This window comes from Tursiops truncatus, chromosome 20 (genome assembly GCF_011762595.2).
Source record: "Tursiops truncatus isolate mTurTru1 chromosome 20, mTurTru1.mat.Y, whole genome shotgun sequence".
In the NCBI taxonomy this organism is placed as follows: Eukaryota; Metazoa; Chordata; class Mammalia; order Artiodactyla; family Delphinidae; genus Tursiops; species Tursiops truncatus.
In genome coordinates this window covers 6,353,069-6,373,991 of record NC_047053.1, presented here as the reverse complement: position 1 = coordinate 6,373,991, position 20,923 = coordinate 6,353,069, and the positions used below count along the sequence as shown (strand labels likewise).

Below are 20,923 nucleotides of genomic sequence, written 5' to 3'. Positions count from 1 at the left end.
CGTGGAAGTTGAAAGAATACAGATAGTATTTAAAACTGTAAATTACTAAGAGATCACCAAGCCATTAGGTATCGAGGGAGTAGTGAAGCCTGAGGACCAAGCCTTCGGGCACTCCTGACAGGACACTAGGGAAGTGAGAAAGCAGCAGAGTGAGGATCAGAAGCCGTTGAGGTTGGGAGAAAACTAGGGGGACAGCGGTGTTCTGGAAGCCAAGCATTTCAAAGAGGAGGGAGCAACTAATTGTGTCCGATGAGTCCAGCATGGCATCTGGGTCTACAAAGTCACACAGCCTCCTGGGACTCTCAGCCCTTATCACAGCTTGAAGAGTGGTTTTGTGTGTGTGTGTGTGTGTGTGTGTGTGTGTGTGTGTGTGTGTGTGTGTGTGTGTGTGTGTGTGTACGTGCTCTGTTACCTCCCCTTTTTTTACTTTTATTATAAACTAATAGATATTAAGCAGAATAAAATTTTCAGAATAAAATTTCAGGATAAAAATAAACAGTAATAGAGAAAAAAGGAAAATGATTTAATGGGAAGAATCAAAGGCCAGTGAGCTGTTGTACCTGTACGTTGGAGTGAAACCGTGGCCTGATGTTGATGTGGCCTCGTAGGTGCCTTGAGATCAATTTGAAATTCTCTTGGCTGTATCTCCGGTGGAAGCTAGTATGAATGTTCCCTTCTTTAACTTAGTTTTCTCATCTGTAAAATGGCTATGGCCACCTTGATCTCATGGAGGTATTTCAAGTAGCATAAGTCAGTTCTTTATAAAACATTGAGTGTTTATATAAATGACATATATATATAAAATCCACTGGCCCATCCCTTAACTGTTCTTTTACTTGGGAGTAGCTCTTTCTGTGTGTGTAACACTCATACTCTTAGGGAAGTCAGTGAGACTGGATTCCAGTGCAGCATCCGCCTGATCTCTGGCTGCCTTTACGGACCGCCCCGCCCGGGATGCCCTCAGTCTCCCGTGGTGGTGTTTGTGCATCTTGAGACTTTGGAGGCCACAGATCTCAGGCTTTCTGCGTATACAGCAGCCTCTCTCCCCTTGGATGCAAACTGTCTCGCCCTTCTTTATGCTCCAGAAACGTGGCTCTAGATTATCTAGTTTTTCATGTATGTGGATTCTCTCTGGTCTCGGTCCATATGAGTAGCAATACACATTTTCTTTATCCTGAGTACTAGTTTTTAGCCTTTTTTTGGTGAAAGAGGTATTTCTTAATTGGCTCATAACTCTTCTTCTCTTTAACTAACAGGCCATCTTCCCATTTATCCCGAGGCCTCTGACAGTGTGTGCCTGGCCTGGAATTACAGAGACGCCCTGGCAGTCATTTGGTCTCACAAGTGTGTGGTGTGTTTCTTCGCCGGTCACACTCACGATGGTGGCTACTCTGAGGATCCTTTTGGTGTGCACCACGTCAACATAGAAGGGGTTATTGAAACGGCTCCAGACAGCCAGGCCTTTGGCACAGTTCATGTCTATCCTGACAAAATGGTGCTGAAAGGGAGGGGCAGAGTTCCAGACAGAATTATGAATTACAAGAAGGAAAAAGCTCTCCATTTTTAGTGTGATTTTATTTGTTTACTTTTATAGAAAGAGACTGACTTGGCTTTGTGGGTTTGTTTCGCCTTCCTCTCCCCACATCCTGAGTCTCATTGTTTAGTATTCTGTTTGCATAACAAATGGCCATAACTGACTTCAGTGTGTGTTAGCTCGTAAGATATTCTGAAATGTCATTTTTGGATAATATATCCCGTGTTGAAAACTGGAAAGGAAATGAATGAAAGTAGCATGAATAAACCAGGGAGGAGACTGAGGTGGGGGGATACAGTGCTCCAAACAGATTCTATTTAGCCTTACCTGAGGTTGTTTTACTTTTTACAAGGAGAATGTATTCATTCACTGTATTAGCTATGTAAGTTAAAATTCATAATAAAAAAGAAATAAAATAAGCTCAGGTAAACTTTTTCCATTTACCCAGTTGTGTGAATGAGCTTTAGACATTTTATGCTCAGAGTACCCATCATATTTGTACTTTTATAGGTTTATACTCCTGTTTCGTAAGCCAAAAGCATCACTAGTTACTTCACAGGCGAACGAATAGCACCCCCATTCACACAGGTGAATGTGTGGTCTCCCTTGTGAACCTCTTGTGAGTGCAGCCAAATCAGGACCGAGTGCCAGTGCAGCTGTGTGCCTGCCAGCATGTCTGTTTGGGCCCCCAGCTGGTGCTATAGGAGACTATCGTAGGTAGATGAATTTACCCTTGACTCCCTTTATAGACAAACGGGGCATGTTTAACTCAGCTGTCATATATTCTAAGACTTATTTGCAGAAACACTTACTCAGTGGCAAATGGGGACTGTTCAAGTGTAGAAAAAGTTTGATTCAGGGCCTGAAAAACAGGAAGACAAAAAACCAGTACTAGTCAACGTAAGTGTGTCTGCTGAGTACCGAAGCATTGTGGGGCTGCAGAGGCGTATCAGTTTCCGCTGGCTGCTGTAACAAATTACCACAAACTTGGTGGCTTAAACAACATATATTTGTTCTCTTACAGTTCTGGAGGTCATAAGTCTGAAATTGTCGTCACTGGGCTGAGATCAAGGTGTTATCAGGGCCATGCTCTCTCGGAGGCAGAATCGGTTTCCTTGCCTTTTCCAGCTTCTAGAGCTGCATCTCTTGCATGTCTTGGCTTATGGCCCCTTCCTCCATCTGCAAAGCTAGCAATGCAGCTTTTTCCAGTCTCTTGCTGCTTTGTTGTCACAATGCCTTTCTCCCCTTCCGTCTGTAGTCAAATATCCCTGTGCCTCCCTCTTATATTGTAATTACATTGAGGGCCCACCCAGATAATCCAGGATAATCTTCCCATCTCAAGATCCTTAATCACATCTGGGAAGTCTATTTTGTGATGTAAGGTAACATTCAAAGGTTCTGGGGATTAGGACCTGGATACCTTTGAGGGTCATTATTCAGCCACTGACGTGACTATAATGCACTCCCTGCCTTCACTGACTTTCCACAAGTGAGAGAGAGAAACAACCCTGCATACAAATGTATGAAGAAAGGACAGTGGCAACATGGAGGAGGGATTTAATTTTGTTTGAAGGGAATAGGGATGACTTGAAGAAGGAAAAAAAATGGTTTAAATAGGTGTGCAGGTGCATTTCATGTAGACAGAACAGCGTAGCATCATAGGATATGCTGAGTTCAGGAACTGCAAGTAATGCTATGAGGATTCACCAAACAGCGCTGGGGGATGGCAGGCGGTAAAGCGGGAAAGGACAAGCTAGGGCTACGTGGTGAAGAGCCCTGAGTGACGAGCCAGAGTTAGAACTAAACTTGTCAGGCAGTGAGGAACCCTCCGGTGTCTGAGCTGGGGAATGTGTAAGGAAATTTGTGTCAATTCCAGGCAGTGGATAATGAGACGCTGATATAGGAGAATGACAATGGGGAGAAAAAAGATTGTGAGGGTGGGAGGACAGAGATTTTGACAATAGAACTATTAAACTTACTAATAATACTTAAATTCAATTGAAAAATAGAGTTGAAAAGCAATTTCAGTAATACTGTTCAAAAGGCAGTACTTTACCAAGTTACTGCCTTTTACATGCTTCTGGAGATACGAAAGGAACTGTGTATATTCACAAAATTCATAGTGTTATATGGGAGATGCAAATATGATGAAAGTGTATTTCGAACATTACTTTAAAAAAATTGAAACATTACAGTCTTTTAAGCACAGAATCAGGCATTACTTGGAGGATGGGTAGGTCCTATATAGAAGTTGGAAATAAATCTGTTTCTTCATGTCTGACTAATAGTTATACTAACGGAGGTATAAAAACCATAAATATACCAGAAAACTGAAATCCTTTATTTGTATTTCACTGACCCTTAAAATAAATTTTACTTTAATTGCTTTAATATCAACTAGATTTTTTTTTCTTTACCCTCTAAATCTTGATAGAGAATTTCTGACTATCCAGTGGCCATTATGTAAAACAAAAAACATGCCTATCTCCTTTAACAAATATTTATAAAATACTTAATATCGTATTAAAGGCTATAAAAATAGGCAAACTACCAGACTCATTTTCACTCTACTAATACTTTTTGAGTCAAATATTTCCTAAATCTCATGAAACTGTCTCCACTATGGAGTTTGATGCTAGCATATGTAAAAGAGTTGCCGTCCAGATGCTCTAAGACAGCACCGACCAACAGAAATATAATGTGAGCCACATAAGTAATTTGAAATATTTTAGCAGTCACATTTTAAAAAGTAAATAGAAATAGATAAAATTAATTTTAATTATGTATTTTATTTACCCCAATACATCTAACATATTATTTTAACATGTAATCAATATAAAAATATTTTGCATTCTTTTTTATACTAAGTCTGTGAAATCTAGTGTACATTTTATACTTATAATCCATCCATTTGGACACTAAATTTTCATTGGAAATACTTGGTCCGTATTTAGATATAAAATTTGCAGCTGAAGAAGTAGATTCACATATCCAAGTTGTTCCAAACATACTTAAAACAAGTGTTCCAAACACACTTATAAGTTTTCTCATAACTGAATTGATGTTTTTAAATAAAAATGAAAAAATTCAAACTTCTTCAGTGTACATTTCAAGCGCTCAATACAACATGCAGCTAGTGGCCACCAGACTGCACAGCTCTGAAATGGTCTTCTCTACAGGGCTACTTTTGACATTAAAAATATGTGTCTAGATTTTGGTCTTATTTTTCATTTAAAGTGTAATTAATATTCTCTCTCTCCTTCTTTTTGGTCCCACATTCCTTTATTCTAGCTAACTTTCTTTCCAAGACATGCTTGTTCACTTGGTTCATCTGGAGTCCTCATTTAATTCACAGCACTGTACCAGTTCAGTATACTGAGGTTAGTTCAGGGGTACAGCCCTCTCCTGAACTCTTTCTATCATTATCCAAACCCTGCTTCCCTCTATTTTATCAGGTGCAGCCCTTTGTCAGCTCTTTATATTTTGAATGCTCTCATATTATCTCGGTTATAAACCTTGCAACTATATAAATAAGTAGGAGGTCTGGTAGTAACCCTATTTTATAGATAAAGAATTATCCATGGGAGGTTTACACATTTGCCCAAGTCACATGGATAGTAACGTAGCTGAGTTAAAATTCATATTTCTGAACTTTTGTGTTTTGCCTTTTCCACTACACTGTGACACAACAGAATGTCAGACTCCTTCTCTTACTAGTCCCTTCCAGTCCTGTGTTGTAGGCAGCCTAACTTAGGATTTTGTAAAAAAATCATCTCTAGTATTAAATTACCTGAAATAAATTTCTAGGAAACTGGCATGTTACAATCATGTTTACAAAAAATTGTAAACTCTCATTTTAAGAACAGGATTCTTCATTTAAATTACTGTCTTGCAGTGAGTTGGCCAGGAGGACCGCATCTCCTTGTTTATATATACATAGACCCATGAGATAAATGGGAAAAGAGCAACTATGATAGCAATAGCCAACTGAATTCTTCCACCAACTGGATTCCTATAAAGACACACAAAAATTATTATAAATAACAATCCAATAAAAATTATGAATTGCTTTGGTAACGAATATGAAGATTGATTTTACTAAAACACATCATTACATTTTTGTACGGTCTTTTTAATTTTTTAAATTGAAATATAATTCTTATTTCTGCATTTATAATTCTGCATTTCAGTGACCTCAGTTGAAGGTCACTGATAAAGCAATGTTAAAATGGATATTTACATAATGATTTTTGTGTCCTGTTTAAGAAAACTTTTCTTCCCCAAGGTCTTAAGGATACTAGATTATCTTCTCTAAAAGTTTTATTGTTTTGCTTTTCACATTAGATCTATAATCCACCTAGAACTGATTTTTATGAAAGTTTTAAGGTGTAGGGGTTGTTTCACTTTTTTCCATATGGATATTCAATTGCTCCAGCACTATTTATTGAAAAGATTGCCTTCCTTTGCTACCCTGGAGTGCCACCATTGTCCTAAGTAAAGGCCATATACATACATACATACATACATACATATATATATATATGGATCTGTTTCTAGATTCTGTTGTTTCATTCATTTATTTTTCCAGTATGGGTTTATCTTATACTGCCATAGGATAATTATTTAGGTGTTCTTTATTTTAATATTGAGGTCTTTAATTTCTCCCATAATGTTTTATAGTTTTGTATGCAGAGATTTTGCACATCTCTGCTAGATTTATTCCTGGGGAGTTGATTTTTTGATGCTATAAATGATAACTTTTTGTTTTTATCATTTTCTGTTACTTGCTGATAAGAATAGTTGATTTTAGTATATTGACCTAGTATCCAGCCATCATGCTAAACTCACTTATTTGAATAACTTTTTAGATGTTTAGAAATTTTCTACATATGTGATTTTGTCATCTGTGAATAAGGAAAATTTAATTTTGCCTTTCCAATCCTTGGGGGCTTTTATTTCTTTTTCTCGCCTTACTGTACTGGCTAGGACAAGAGATAGAACAGTGTTGAGTAGAACTAGTGGCAACAGTGGCTACTTCTCATTCCTGATCTCAGAGGAAAAGTTTTCAGCTGCTCACCATTAAGTATCATGCTGTGGTATAGATACCCTTTAACAGGGTAAGTTCCTTTTTAAATCAATTTTTATGAGCTTTTATCATGAATGGATGTTGAATTTTATCAAATGCTCTTTTTGTATAGGCTGAGAAGATAGTTTATTTTCTTCTTTCATTCTGTTAATGTAGTGAAAAACACTGGTTGGTTTCCAAATGTTAAACTAACTGTATTCCTAGAATAAACACAACTTGGTGGCTGGGTCGTCATGAATTGCAGGACTTGATTTGCTAATGTTTTTTATTTTTTGCTAATATTTTGTTTAGGGTTTTTCCATCTGTGGTCATGAGTGAGATTGCTGTGTAACTTCCTTTTTCTTTCGTTTTTTTTGGTTGGGGGGTGGGTAATGTTCTTGTCAACTTTTGGTGTCCAGATTTTTCTGCCCTCATAAAATAAACTGGAAAATATTTCTTCTTTTTCTGTTCTCTGGAAGAGTCTGTTGAAGGTTGGCATTATTCCTTCCTTAAATGTTAGGTAGAATTCTGCAGTTATGCCATTTGGTCTAGAGTTTTCTTTTAAGAAAAGTTTATATTATACCCTCAATTTCTTTAATAGTTATGAGACCGTTCTGAGTATTTCTTCTTGTGTCAGTTCTGGTAAATTGTATCTTTCAAGGAATTTGTCCATTTCATCTACATTTTCAAATTTATTGGGAAAAAGTTGTTCATAATATCCTCTTATGATTTTTGCAGTGTCTGTTACATGGGTAAATATCTTTGTCTTTTTCATCCGAGATTAGTTATTTTTGTGCCTTCCTTTCCTTGCTCTCACTTTAATTATTTTTCCCTTTTTAGCCTTGCCAGGGTTCATCAGTGTTATTAATCATTTCAGAGAATGAATATTTGTCCCTCTTACTCCTTTATTTTTTAATGCTGATTTTTTCCTTTCATTGGTTTCTGCTTTTATATTTATTTTCTTGTTTTTTTGGGCTTACTTTACTGTTCTTTTACTAACTTCTTGAACTGGAGAGTTCCTGACTTCTTCGAAGCTTACCTCATTGACTTTCAGCCTGCCTAGTTTTTGTTTTGTTTTGTTTTGTTTTAATATATGTATTTAATGCTATAATATATGTATATGTATATTAAATATACATATTTAATATATGTATATAATGCTAAGCATGCGTTTTACCCACATCCCACAAATTTTAATATGTAGTCGTCTCCTTATCATTCAGTTCAAAATATTTTCTAATTTTCATTGTGATGTGTTCCAAATGTTATTTGGAAATACATTTCCTAATTTCCAAACATACAGTGGTTGTCTGATTATTATTTTTGTTAATGATTTCTAGCTTAGTTGCACTGTGGTCAAAGAACGTACTCTATAAGATTTCAGTTCTTTGAAATTTGTTGGAACTTATTTCATGGCTCAACATAAAGTCTTTTTGCAAATATTCAACGTTTACTTGAAAAAAAAAGTGGATTCTGCCATTCTTGGTGCTGGTATTCTATATATGTCCTTTAGGTCAAGTTTCTTATTGTGTAGCTCAAATTTTCTATATCTTTATTGATTTTTTAAATCTTCTTGTTCTGTTAGTAACTGAAAGAAGTGTATTAAAGTCTCCCAAAATGATTGTCAATTTTTTAGTTTTTCTTTTTCGTTCTGTCCATTTTTATTTTATCTATTTTGAGGCTATGTTATTAGTTATGTATGCTTTTTAATAAGTGGTGTTGAGATCAGCAGAGAGCCAAAAAGGAAAAAGATAATATTGGATCCGTTCTTTTTGCTGTTACACTAGGATAAATCGGTCAAAGATTTAAATGTAAAAATGAAACCATACATGTATTAGAAGAAAACTTAGGTAAGTTACTTACAACCTGAGAGGAAGGAAAGTTTACCTAACTATGACTCCAGATCCAGAAGCAATAAGGGAATGGACCGATAAATTTGGTCACATTAAAAAAAATTTTTTTTTTCATGGCAAAGTGTACTTTGCATAAGCAAAGTAAAAGGACAATAAGAAACTGCAAAATAAATTTTTCAGATTATATCACAGACAGAGGGTTAATAGCCCTAGTATGTAAAGAGCTTCTAAAAGTAGAGAAGACCAACAACCTTAGAAATTGGTTAAACCTATACTCTCAGAGATGAACCAATATTTATAGAAAAAAAAAATGCAAATGGCTCTTAATCATATGAAAATATGCTTACCTTTGCTCCTAATAAGAGAAATACAAATGAAAACTACCCATTTCTCAACTATCCAATTAGTAAAAATTCAAAAATTTGACAATACACTTTGTTGGCACTATTTTGAATCACAAAAGATTGGATACAACCTCAACAGTAGAGGACTGGATGAATATACTGTGGACCTATCAGCAGAATAAGGAAAGTCTTTATATACCACAGGGTGATCTCCAGGATGTAGTAAGGGGAAATCAAGAATACAGTTGTGTATAATATGCTACCACTTAGCTAAGACAAGCAGGAATACCAATGAATGTACGTATTTGCTCCATTAAGAAACCATGGAAGGGGGCTTCCCTGGTGGTGCAGTGGTTGAGAGTCCGCCTGCCGATGCAGGGGACGCGGGTTCGTGCCCCGGTCCGGGAGGATCCTGCATGCCGCGGAGCGGCTGGGCCCGTGAGCCATGGCCTCTGAGCCTGTGCGTCCAGAGCCTGTGCTCCGCAACGGGAGAGGCCACAACAGTGAGAGGCCCGTGTACCGCAAAAAAAAAAATAGAAACCATGGAAGGATGAACCATAAAGTTGAAAAAAGTTTCACCTATAGAGAAAGGGAGGACATAGGGTTGGGAGATAGAGAAGTTAGAGTTCTTTGAAGGTACTCTGTCTTGTAGATTTGACTTTGGAACCACGTAGATGTTTTATATAATTATAAAACAAAATTAATATATTTTTAATAAAGTATCCCTAGAAATTGAAAGTAAAATGAAATAAATGAACTTAACTGTCTATTCACTTGGTGGGATTAGCACACAGTTACTATTCCAAGTAATTTGAATGTACATCCCTTAGAGAGATGTTCCCTAGAAACAGCAACACAAAATACCTATTTTCAGTAATTATATTGTTATTCTGAGATTGTGTTTGTATTGTGGGATGAGTCAGATGAGTTATGTTGAGGTCACTGAGACTAGAGATTTTTTGACATGATTAAAAGTAAATACAGATTTAAGATTGCTGATAAGGTCAGATGAAAACTTGTGTTCCTGAATTTGAATTCTAGGATCGATATGAACTCATAAGGGATTTTATCTTTAACTATATACGTAAAAAAATATATATATATCTCTTTATATATGTAATACACACACATATACATATGTGTATATATATATATATATTTATGACACACATACATATATATACATACCTATGCACACATAACGTGAATTTTCCTAGTTCTGCCCACTGAAAGAACCCAACTCAACCCAGTAGCAGTGAGCACCATTTGTGCCCAGAATGTGACCTCTAAATACCATTATTACCTACTGAAAGTAATGAGGGCTTTTTGGAAAAATGGTTGATTCCAGGTCTGGGGCATAAAATGTATAATCTTAGCTTGGAACATTTTGTCATACCAGAAAGCAAGGAAGCAATCAACGTTTACTAGGGTCGTGTCAAACAGAGTTCTGGTGCCAACCTGCATAAGTGCCCCTGGTCAAAGATGAGACAGTTTCAGCAACTGCCATGGACTGAGAAACATCAAATATCTTGAAATCCATGACTTTATAATGGTATTATTAAATAAACAAAACTATTGGTCACTTTTGGAAGGTGCCCAGGCAAGAAAAACTCATTATTGTGAAAACTGGTGAATTAAGAGAGTCAACTCCTTTTCCTCTTATGATCTGTGTCTGAGTAGTCCAAGAATTGATAAGTGGAAGTTTTCCAGATAATAATCAAGGAATGGTATACTTAGATTATGACCATTTTGCAACTCAAATGAATTAGTGGATTTAGGCAGTGATCATCAAAGATTTTATATTAACATTAAAGAGAAACAGCTAGGTGTTATGCACATTATGATGGAAGTACATAACACCACCCATGAAGTGGTCTTGCTTAGTGATGATGATGGTAAGAAGAAGAAGAAGGAGAAGGAGGAGAAGAAGAAGACGACCAGAATCTGGCCAAGTTTCTAGATCTTACCACCAATTTATAGGAAACATGAAGCACAGAGGAACAAGCATTTATAATACAATTGTGAAAATATAAACATTGGCTGGAAAACTCATAATACTGAGGAATTACTGTTTTACTTTTTGTGTGTGATGATGGTAGAGTGGTTATTTTTTAAGTGCTTATCTTTTAGAGATACATACTGAAATATATAAAACATAAAACAACATGTTGTTTGAGATTTATTTCAGAATAATTAGGACAGTGATAGATGATACAAGATTGGATATATAATGATAGTTGTTGGAGCTGGGTGATGAGTACATCTGATTCATTATATTAGTCTCTGCTTTTGAATGTGTTTGAATATTTCAAAATAAAAAATTAAAGCAGAATTTTTTTTAATTGCCAAAAAGTCCTCCTTTTTTCTAATGCTGACCTTAAAATCTACTTTTTAAAATTAAACTATCTATACTGGCTTCCGTTTTATTGGTGCTTGTATAGTATGTTTTTTCTATCTTTTGACTTTCAGTGTTTCTGTATATTTGTGTTCTCTTTTGTAAGCAGTGTTTAGTTTTTAATCTTTTATCCATTTTGAAAATCTTTATTGGAATATTTGGAACAATTACATTTAATGTAGTTTCTCATATATTTGAGTTTAATTCTCTGTCTTAACATCTGCTTCTTATTTTCCCCATCTGTTCTTTTTCTCTTCTCCTTTCCTGCCTTCTGTACTCCTTTTCTTTCAGTGGTTACCCTAAGGATTACCACATGAATCCTTGACTTATCAAAATCTAATATAAATTGATACTTTTACCCTTCCCAGATAATTCAAGGACCTTAGAGCACTTTAGCCCCATTTATACCCTTCCAGCTTATATGCTACGGTTGTCATGTATTTTTTTTTCTATTATTGTTTTATAAAGTTAATATTCACTTACATGTACCCACAGTTTTATATTTTGTTTGCTATTCACTTTTTCCTAAATATCCAAGGATCCTTTTCAGATCACTTTCCTTCTCTCTGGAGAATAGACTGGCAACTACCTGTGATGACACAGGAAACTGTGGTATTCATAAAAGTATGAATGATCATGAAACACTGAACCAACTCTTGTTAGCTTCCCTTGCGAAAAGGAAAGATTTCTCTCAAAAGATTCCTGTTTCCAGTTGTGTCAATATTCTCACTTACCTACTTGATCTGACCAACCTTAAACGCATCTGATTTTAACAGTTGAGTTGAAAACTTACTTTGATGAGCTGTGGCACAGGCTCAGCCATGCTGTGATAATCACCAGACCAAAGAGCTCCCTATAAAATAGCATAGATTTCATATTTTGAAGTGGCTGCAAAGTGTCATTTTCTCCCTGACACTTGATTCTGCTGACTGTCTGATGACTTCCTCCAAGATATATAGCATGTACAAAATATTTTCACGTCTAACCATGACTCATAAATTACTTTTTTCAGACCTTTTAAAGCCCTATATGAAAATAAATTTCATCTTATGAGGCAGATAAGAACTTCATGACTGTTCCCCAATTTATAGGTGAACAGAGAAACAACAACAAAAAACAAACAAAAACATATATAAATCACTTACTTCATGTCACGGGGAGGAATACCACAACCAAGAAGACAATCCCAGATTTGATCAGGCACTCTTTTCACATTGTGTTAGAGGGGTCACTGTTAGGCAGGTTGAGCTCAAATCAGTAATTTAAGCACAGATTGCAGGAGACTGGGTCACGTCTTAGTGGAGTGGAATGACTTGTAGTGTGAGTCTAATGATTTTGGGGTGGGTATATGCTTCTAGAAATATGTGTTAAAAGGTTGTATCTTTTACATAGCGTAGAAAATAATAGTATTTGTCCAAATACCACCAGAAGCCCCCACTTGGATTTCACTGTGCCTCATGGGCTTCAGGTTGGTGGAGGTGATTGAAACCATTTGGTCCACATTCCCATCAACTGACCCAACCTGATGTAGTTTTCCAAAGATTAGGGCCTATAATGTAGCAGCACCTCACCAGTGGGACTTAAGCTACAGGTCTCTCAATTTTGGTGTTGGCAGATGTTACCAGTGGGATAGAAAGGAAAGGAGGGGGGCTATTCGTGAGACCAGGGAGTCAAGGGTGGGAGGAAGCAAAGGAGGAGGTGATAAAACAAGAGCCAATGGTGGTGACAAAAGGAGGAGAGGACATGAGATATATAAGGGCAAGGCTGGCAGAGGCTGACCTCTGATGGGGCTGATCACACGTGTAAATGAGATTCTGGCTTGAACCAGGACTGAATCCAAAGGCTGATGGAGTTTTCACCTCATTAGACTGGACTGAATGTTACTGTACGCGATCCTTGCTCGTTACAAGGGGGTCAGGGTCCAACTGCCCGACGATAATATAATGCAACGTGTAGCAGTGATCACAGGTTTGGTAGGCAGTGCTGGCTTTGAATGCTGGCTCTATCATTTCCTCAGTTTCTTCAGCTTATAAAGGAGATAATATCTTCCCTGCTCCTTATGGTGTTGGGGGAATTAAATCATCGTCATGCACAGATAAGGTGTCATAAAGGAACAGATTTCTCAGTTCTTCCCCACCCCTTCCAAAGAGCAAAAAATCACTGCTCACCTGCCTTCTTCCTCATGCAAGATGTTCTGTTTTGTATGAAGCAAGAGGTTGTACGCCAAGCCAACAGCCCACACGATACAGAAGAATATGTGTATTGCAGAGACACTCTTCCAAATAAAGTTACCTAAAAACAGATATCCTGGTGCTGTTAATCGTGGAATCACGTCCCAGAGAAAAATGGTCTCTTTGTATTGTTTTGCCATAATCTGCCTTCAAGTAAAGCATTCAGAAAAGGCTGGCGTTTTTTTGTTTCAATTTGCCCTCAAATCAAAAGGTTAAAACAGAGGTTAAAACAGTATTTATAAACTTAAGTGGACATTTATTATTTTGATTGTCCAGCATCTCCCCTTCCTATGATGACGACCCTTATTTTTTCTGGGGATCCACCCTTCCCACACTCCTGGTCTATGTGTCCCAGACAACTGGACCTTAGTGAGGTCAATCAATGTATTCCATCCCCTCAGTGACAGTGATTTGTCTCAGGATGAACAGATAACGAATCAGGGCCAACAACTCCATTCTGAGCGTTTGTGGAGCTATCAGGGAAGTGGCTTCTAGATTCTGTTGGACCCAGCATGGTGAAGCTGTGACCTTTGTGTGGCAGGGCTACCATGTGGAGCCCAGGGCTGAAGTGCAGTAGATGTGGAACTAAGACTGCAGACAAATTTAAGTTCTGAGCTGCCACCAGTGCCTGAAGCCAGCACCATCCCAGCCTTTTCAGTAAAGGATCCCAGTACATCTCCCTTCATCTTATAGGCCATTTGAGTTGTTTGTTCCTTGCTTGCAACTAATGGAGTCCTAACTGATACACCTTGAAGATGTAAACAGAGATCTAGGGGCCTTGTACAAGGAGCCCGAGCATCTGGGGGATGGGAGTTTTCCCCACCCAGGTGGGAATCATTAGTCTTTATTCTAAGGCCCTGAGAATTTTCAAGCCCCACTAGTAGAAGCTGATTTAAAGAAAGTGACAAATAACCTGCCGGACTAACATTCCCCATTAATAAGAGAATGTTAGTAAACAATGTAAAAAAAATTTTTTTTCTGCTCTAAGACACTGTTTCATAGAATGAAACTGTCTAACTAAGGTTTACTGAGTTTTTAGGGCCATAAAAGGTGAAGCAGCTACATTTTGCCCCTAACTGAGGTAGGTGGCCTGTGGGCAATACAAACCGCTATTTTAAGTGAATTTTTTATATGTATACTCACCTGGGATATACATGTAAGGAATCCAAGGAGCAGGTTACAAAACAAACATATGATAAAGCCTCTGTGTTAGAGCCATTCACTGACTCAACAAACATTAGGTACCTGCCATATTCCTGGCCATGTTTAAGCTAGACTTGGGCAAAGATGGGTTAGCCATGATCCTTTCAAGGGGCTTACAGCCTAGATGGAGGAAACATATATAAAAGTGTGCAAGAAATTGCTGGAGTTACTGTGATGGTACGTAAGGAGATTAGAGAGAGCAACATGTATCAGTGAAAAATCTAAAGATTTGTTATAGACAGTTTCTCTACAAAAGTAGCAGTTCAGATCCATAGGCGTTAAATGAATTCAAAATCAGAAAATGACTAATGGGAGTGGTACTGGGAGAAGAACTGTATAGAGTAAATGCATAATAGACAATGATGCACCACTAAGTATGGAGACAAGGTTAGCAGTTTGATTGTTGCCCATCTTCCATTAGCTTGGTGGCTTAAGAAGTCAACGCGGTGACTGAAGCCCTTCTCTCTCAGGGGCTAAACGGCATAACTGCTGTACCGCATCAGTATGAGATCCTGGGTTCCAAATTGATAAAGACTGTCTTAGTATGGCACGGCCTTATCAAGTTTTCCTGAAGATGGGTGAGGACGATCTAGATTGGCATTCGCCTCCTCTTATGATCAGAAGGGAGAAGAGAGACGTGGAGAGCTCCAGTTTTCTCCTGGGCGTTGGCAGATAGACTGTCGTCATTGAAAGGAAATCAGATTTGCTGTATCTCCATTCAGAATCCAAGGTTCATACCTGTGACAAGAGGGTTAAGTCCAACAAGCAGGGTCAGACCGGCAGGAACTGTATACACAACCTGTTAGCAGAAAAAGAGGAAATTATATGGGTTAAGAAGGATGCCCAAAAAGAGAAAAAAAAAAAAAAGAAAAAAAAAAAAGAAAGAAGGATGCCCAGTATAGGAGGTGTTCAGAGATGTGTAGGGAGTAAAGAAAGATGACAGCAGTGGCCACCACACTCCGTGACTTACCTCTAGCTTTCAGTAGCAGCTGAGGAAGTGGTGACCTCTGCCTTATGGCATTTACCGTGTCAGGCTGTAATTCTATCTGCCTTCCTCCTAGACTGTAGGCTATTCTAGGAAAGACTTCTCCATCTTCAAGCTCTAGCATTGAGCAGAGTTTTGGTCTCAAGACACAGTGACCTCCTAATCTCTCGCAAGCAACATCCATGCCTAAATGGCCTTTCCCTACTTTTCAAAAAATGCTCTTAGAAAAGCAGGGCAGGGGCAGCCATAATTAGCCACATGGCCCTGCTGGGTCTAGCTCCATGGACCATCCAGCCCCATATTCCATCTCTGCGAGTGAGACCACATAAAGGTTATGACAGTGTACAGATCAGATGTGCCCAATAAGATCAGGCCCTTCATTTTGGAAACTGTTGTAAGTTGCTTTGGAGTTGGGAAGGCTGGCCCCGAAGAGGCCCTATTTTCAAGCCTCGTTCACGGCAAGCAGGCAGATTCTGGAAAAACCTATTGTGTGGTGTGGGCAGAGGGCAAGTAGGGGGTGGTAGGTTTATAAGAAGCGTGGGGCCTCCCCAGAGATGTAGCTGCTTAACATCAACTGTGATGCTTAGTTAGAAACCTTTAGTTTATAAGGAAGTTGTCAGAGCTGAACATTTTAAGTGATTTGCTGTCACTATGAAAACATGTCTGTCTTGACCCTGGGGAGAGAAAGCATCTGGATTACAGACCATGTTCATCCTTCCTACTCCATCCCAAATGATGACTAGAATATCAGCCAGTATCAGCATTTGCAAGGACAGTCACACTGCCGAGGGTTAGACCAAACTTTAGTGTGCATATGAATTACCTGAAGATCTTACTAAAATGCAGATCTGATCCCAGAGGTCTGGGGTAGGGCCCTAGATTCTGCTTTTCTAACAAGCACCCAGGGGATACTGGGGCTGTTGTTCCAAGGGCCACTTTTAGAGCAGTAAGGGGTTAGTTTCCCCCTAGTGAAGAACTACATGACTTAGCTACTGAGGGAGAGAGAAACAGAGACATCGAGACAGACAGAAGTTAAACACATACACATCATGCAGTATTTAATTGTGCTCTCCATAAGAAATGTTTGGCAGAGATTTTTAAATGTGCATTCAAATGTATCAGATATCTGTGATTAATAGATTAAGGGGTCTGAGCACTTATGTATGAGTGCTCACCAAGCAGAATGGATCCCAGACCATAAGCCATGTTAGGGGCTTCTTGGGAAACATTTCCTCCCTGATGAAAGGGAGAAAAGCACAGGAGGAAAACTGGTTTTGCCTCCTGCCTTGTTTCTTCCTACTTGGGATGCTCTTGTCTGGGCATGAGATGTTTGGAGCTGCAGCAGCCATTCTGTAAACATGAGAGGATTTATCACCCACCCATTGAGGACTGGCAGAGAAGCAAGACAGAAAGCCCAGGTCCTTGATGACACTGTTGACCATTAAGCACCTGCCTCTAGACTTCTTGTGAGATGGTCTGTATTTTTATAACCTGATGCTAGTCAGATTTTCTATTATTTGCTCCTGTATGCATCCTGATACAAGTATCCTCCATAAGCAAGATGTGGTAGGGAACATGGAAATCAGTCAGGTACAGTACAGCCCCCAATGCCCGGTAACATATAATTGATTCATCTGTGCCTTTATTGTTTTATTCACTCAAGAATCAGTATGGAAAGAACTGCCATAGAAAGGTTCTATGCTAGGTTCCCTAAGGACCAGCAAGAAGAGGGAACTGGCCTCTGACCCCTGGGAGCTGGCATATACAGAGCCAACTCTAATGCAAAGCAGAATGAGTTAGTGGTACAGTAAAGGTTCAAAGGAAGGATGGTTGGAACTTATGGGAAAGAGGCAGAGAGATTTTGCAGGTGAGATAGCATTTGAGATAGACCTGGAAGCTTGAGTAGAGTCTGACATACAGGAATTCTCAGGGCAAGGCAAGAAGTGGACTGGGCTTCCCAGACCAAGTTGGGAAGGTGGGTTAGGGCCGTATTGTGGTGGGCCTGGAATGCCAAGTTGGGAGTTTCAACTTAGACATTTTGGGAAATGACAAAAGTTTTTGAAGCAGGAAGCAATATATGGGGAGTATTATAGGAATGGAAGATATTAGAGGCAGCTCGAAGAGTTAGGAAGGACCCACAAGGGTCCGTGTGGGAGGAATGGAGGGCTAAACTGGGGGTGAGGGAGGATGTCTTTGGGGGCCTGGTGTTTATTATTATTCATATTACATCATCCAAGCATGAGGTGAAGGGTAAAATGTGCCGATACCGTACAGATAAGCAATTAGACCTACATTGTTTTTTGTTGAATTGCTTTGTTCTTTGTTTTCTGAGGGGATCTCAAAGACAGTGGTAAGAAACAGAGATGTTAGAGATGGCTGAGGTTTTGAGCAAGGATGGCTCAGAATGACTGCTGATAACAGAAATGGTGAGTCAGAAGGAAGAGTGGGCATTGGAGGGAAAGATGCTGGGTAGGACCTTGTTTGTATCTGAGGAGCCACTGTAACGTACAGGTGGACAGATGTAGCAGTCGTTTGGAACTTCGGCATTAAGCTGGATATTTGGAACTGCAGGAGAAATAGCATTTGGAACTAAGGACATGGATCATAGTGCTGAGGAAGAGTCAGGGGCATGTGAATCTGGAGAGTAAGAATATCAGAATGTGGTTATATTTATAACCATATATATATAATATATATTACATTATATATAATTCCAAATGCTTTCACTTGTTGTTACTCTATACACAGTCAACATTATTCCAAAGCCTAAAATCATCTCATCAGTGATATTGTACAGTATTGTATATCTGTATTGAAAGAACCGAAATTTAGATATTTCCAAAAATGTGTGGAATGAACTCCCCCTCCTCTAAATGATTCAATCAGAGCATTGGTTCAATGTATACTGTAGGTTTTATGGGCTTTAATTACTTTTTATGAATGTAACTCACTGAATTAGCAGAACCACATAACTCAAGCCTGCCATTTTCTCGTCAAATGTTTGTTGGAGTTTCTGGATATAAATTCATGAGGATTGGTTCACTTAACCTTGAGAGGTCTGTTCTGTGTCTTCAGAAAAGTGTCCTCAGTTGGCCCATTTTATTCAAAGGGAATACTGCTGAAAGGCACCTCTATATCTGGAAAATTCTGACTACTCAATCTGATCCTTCTCCTAATATTTTAGGAAAAAGCACTTACTAAGGATTTGATTTCTAAGTTTTTAAGTAGACGAAGCAGGGAGGAGGGCAAATAGATAAACCTGCGTGTTTCACGCAGCCCCACAATTCTTTCAGGTGTGGGAAGGCAGCTCCTACTCACCATCCACACTTCTGCATCTGGATCATTTACCTGGAATGCCAAAACGTCAGCATTAGCGACATGCTGTCATGTTCCATTCCAGCATTTGGTCTGCTCTTTATTCAGTTCAGTCATTTTCTAAACGCTGCAGTAGGGACCGAGGATACAAGGAGGAGTATGACATAGCGTGTAGCCGATGGTGACGGGGAAGGGGCTTCTGGCTGAACCCAGCACCTGGTTTGAACACACAGCCACACCTACCTATTTGTAAAGAAGGGCACAGGGGGTCCACAAAGGGCGAGCCAAGCCCAGAATGGGTGTCTTAAGCGCCCTCCAGTCTCAAGGAATGAGGAAAGCTATCACAAAGGGGCCCCAAAGCAGGCTTGGAAGGATAATTAGCTGCAAAGGGTTTTTGCTCTGCTTCCTCTCCTAGGCCGTGAGTTCAGCCTCGCCCCCAGGCTGCGTTTTTAGAAAGGTGCCAGGGCCGCTTCTGCTCAGGTCCCTGCAAAGGGACACGCGCCGAACCAGTTCCTTCCAGCATGTGAGCAAACGCGACCATATGATCACACCTGTCTCAGCTGGAGCCAGAGTGCGGGTTCCGGGATCACCAACCCTGGCTCCAGCCCTCCCCGTACAGGGCCGGCTCCTGCGACCCCGCCGGCCGCTCGGCCTACACCGCACGGGGCCTGGGGCGGAGCTCGGAGCCCGGGGTCCCGCCGCCCGCCGCCCGGCCCGGGGCGCTGACCTGCACGAAGGCCGCCAGCGCGAAGAAGGCGCCCATGAGCCAGTTGCAGGCGCGCCACAGACCCAGCGCCCCGCGCCCGGCCGCAGGCGCCATTGTCGGGCGGCGCGGTCCACGCCGCGGCCCCTCCTTCCGCCCGGCCCGATCCCCGGAAGGCCCTCGGTCGTCCGGTCCCGGGGCCACTGGCCGGCGCGCGCCCGGGTGGGAGGGGCGCCGGTCGGGCCTTCCTGTGGGCCCGCATTCGCTCCTCGTCAAACGTAGAGAGGCGTAGGTATCTGCCCATTTCTCAGACTCGGAGAGTGAGTGACGGAGCGCCGGGGAGGCTGGTTCAGCGTCGCACAGCTCGTCCTTGGGGGCAGGAAGTCGCATTTGAACCCAAAAAGGTGCAACTCCAATGCCAGTTTTCACTAAAGCTGCCTTCTTCACATTTAAAAAAAATCAGAGGAAATTAAAGGGGAGGGAAGGAGGGAGGAAAGAAGGAAAGAGAAATATAGAGGCGTGTGTGTGTGTGTGTGTGTGTGTGTATATGCATGCGTGTGTATGCGTACGCGCTTTCTGGTAAGTGTTTATGCATTTCTTTCCAAAGCTCAGAAACTTTCAAAGCCCTGTAAGCATTATGGTAATCTCTTAGAGTGACGACAGTTACATTAGCATCTCATACAGCTCACAGCTTTTCTTAAGACAGCCTAGTTTATCTTCATGGGCTTTTATTATCAGAGGTATTTACATATTATACATATTTACAATTCTTTCTCACCACCAAAACCAACAAATTCTCCACACGCGTTGCTCATGAATTTCTTATGAACCAAAGACACTTGAAATATTCACTTTTCTCTCCTCACTTGTTTTATGGTCTTTTTCTGTTTTGTAATTTACCCTTCTGATTACTTCTTCCCGGGGCTCATTTACACATCCATAGGCCTCATCATTTTTGCTGTTCTAAAGAGTCTTTATCATTTCAAATCATGAGCCTGTTCTCCTGTGCTCCACTCCTTTTCGCTAAATCTCCTAAAACTCTTTAGGAATTTTTTTTTTTCTTTCTCTGTTTCATTCCTTTCAAATAATGCTTATTTCAAGAACGTTGTCTGCCGGATGCCTGGCCCCGTGCTTGGTGCAGGGACCATGAAAGGGACTTGCTGTACGCTCTCCGGGATAGTTTGGAAATGGGGTCTTTAAAGAGATAATTAAGTTAAAATGGGGTCATGTGGGTGGGCCCTTATCCAATATGACTGGTGTCCGAGAAGAGATTTACACACAGACGTATACAGAGG

At 39.9% G+C, this 20,923-nt stretch overlaps 2 protein-coding genes across 12 annotated transcripts in view; one reads left to right on the top strand and one right to left on the bottom strand.

Moving 5' to 3' along the window:
• The window catches only part of ADPRM (ADP-ribose/CDP-alcohol diphosphatase, manganese dependent), a 381,091-nt gene that overhangs the window by 9,555 nt on the left and 350,613 nt on the right, over positions 1–20,923 (top strand). The window contains exon 4 of one of the 8 annotated variants that reach the window (XM_004326468.4): positions 1,257–7,054. The exons of the other annotated variants lie outside the window; for them this stretch is intronic. Coding sequence (XP_004326516.1) covers positions 1,257–1,567 — 311 coding nt within the window. The 3' untranslated portion in view covers positions 1,568–7,054. Of the gene's footprint in view, positions 1–1,256; positions 7,055–20,923 lie in introns of those variants that run through there. 8 annotated transcript variants of the gene reach the window in all.
• On the bottom strand, positions 2,522–20,115 carry TMEM220 (transmembrane protein 220). 4 transcript variants are annotated; one of them, XM_019944148.3, is made up of 6 exons: positions 19,653–20,083; positions 18,929–18,958; positions 15,364–15,424; positions 13,360–13,483; positions 11,985–12,044; positions 2,522–5,546 (listed from the first exon to the last, which is right to left on the bottom strand). In XM_019944148.3, the coding sequence occupies exons 1-6, from the start codon at positions 20,016–20,018 to the stop codon at positions 5,411–5,413; spliced, it is 777 nt and encodes a 258-aa protein (XP_019799707.1). In that variant the 5' UTR covers positions 20,019–20,083; the 3' UTR covers positions 2,522–5,410. The 4 variants fall into 4 exon arrangements, with proteins under 4 accessions (XP_019799707.1, XP_033703886.1, XP_073653441.1 ...); XM_033847995.2 differs by lacking the exon at positions 18,929–18,958 and having other exon boundaries at positions 19,653–20,092; XM_073797340.1 differs by lacking the exon at positions 11,985–12,044 and having other exon boundaries at positions 19,653–20,091.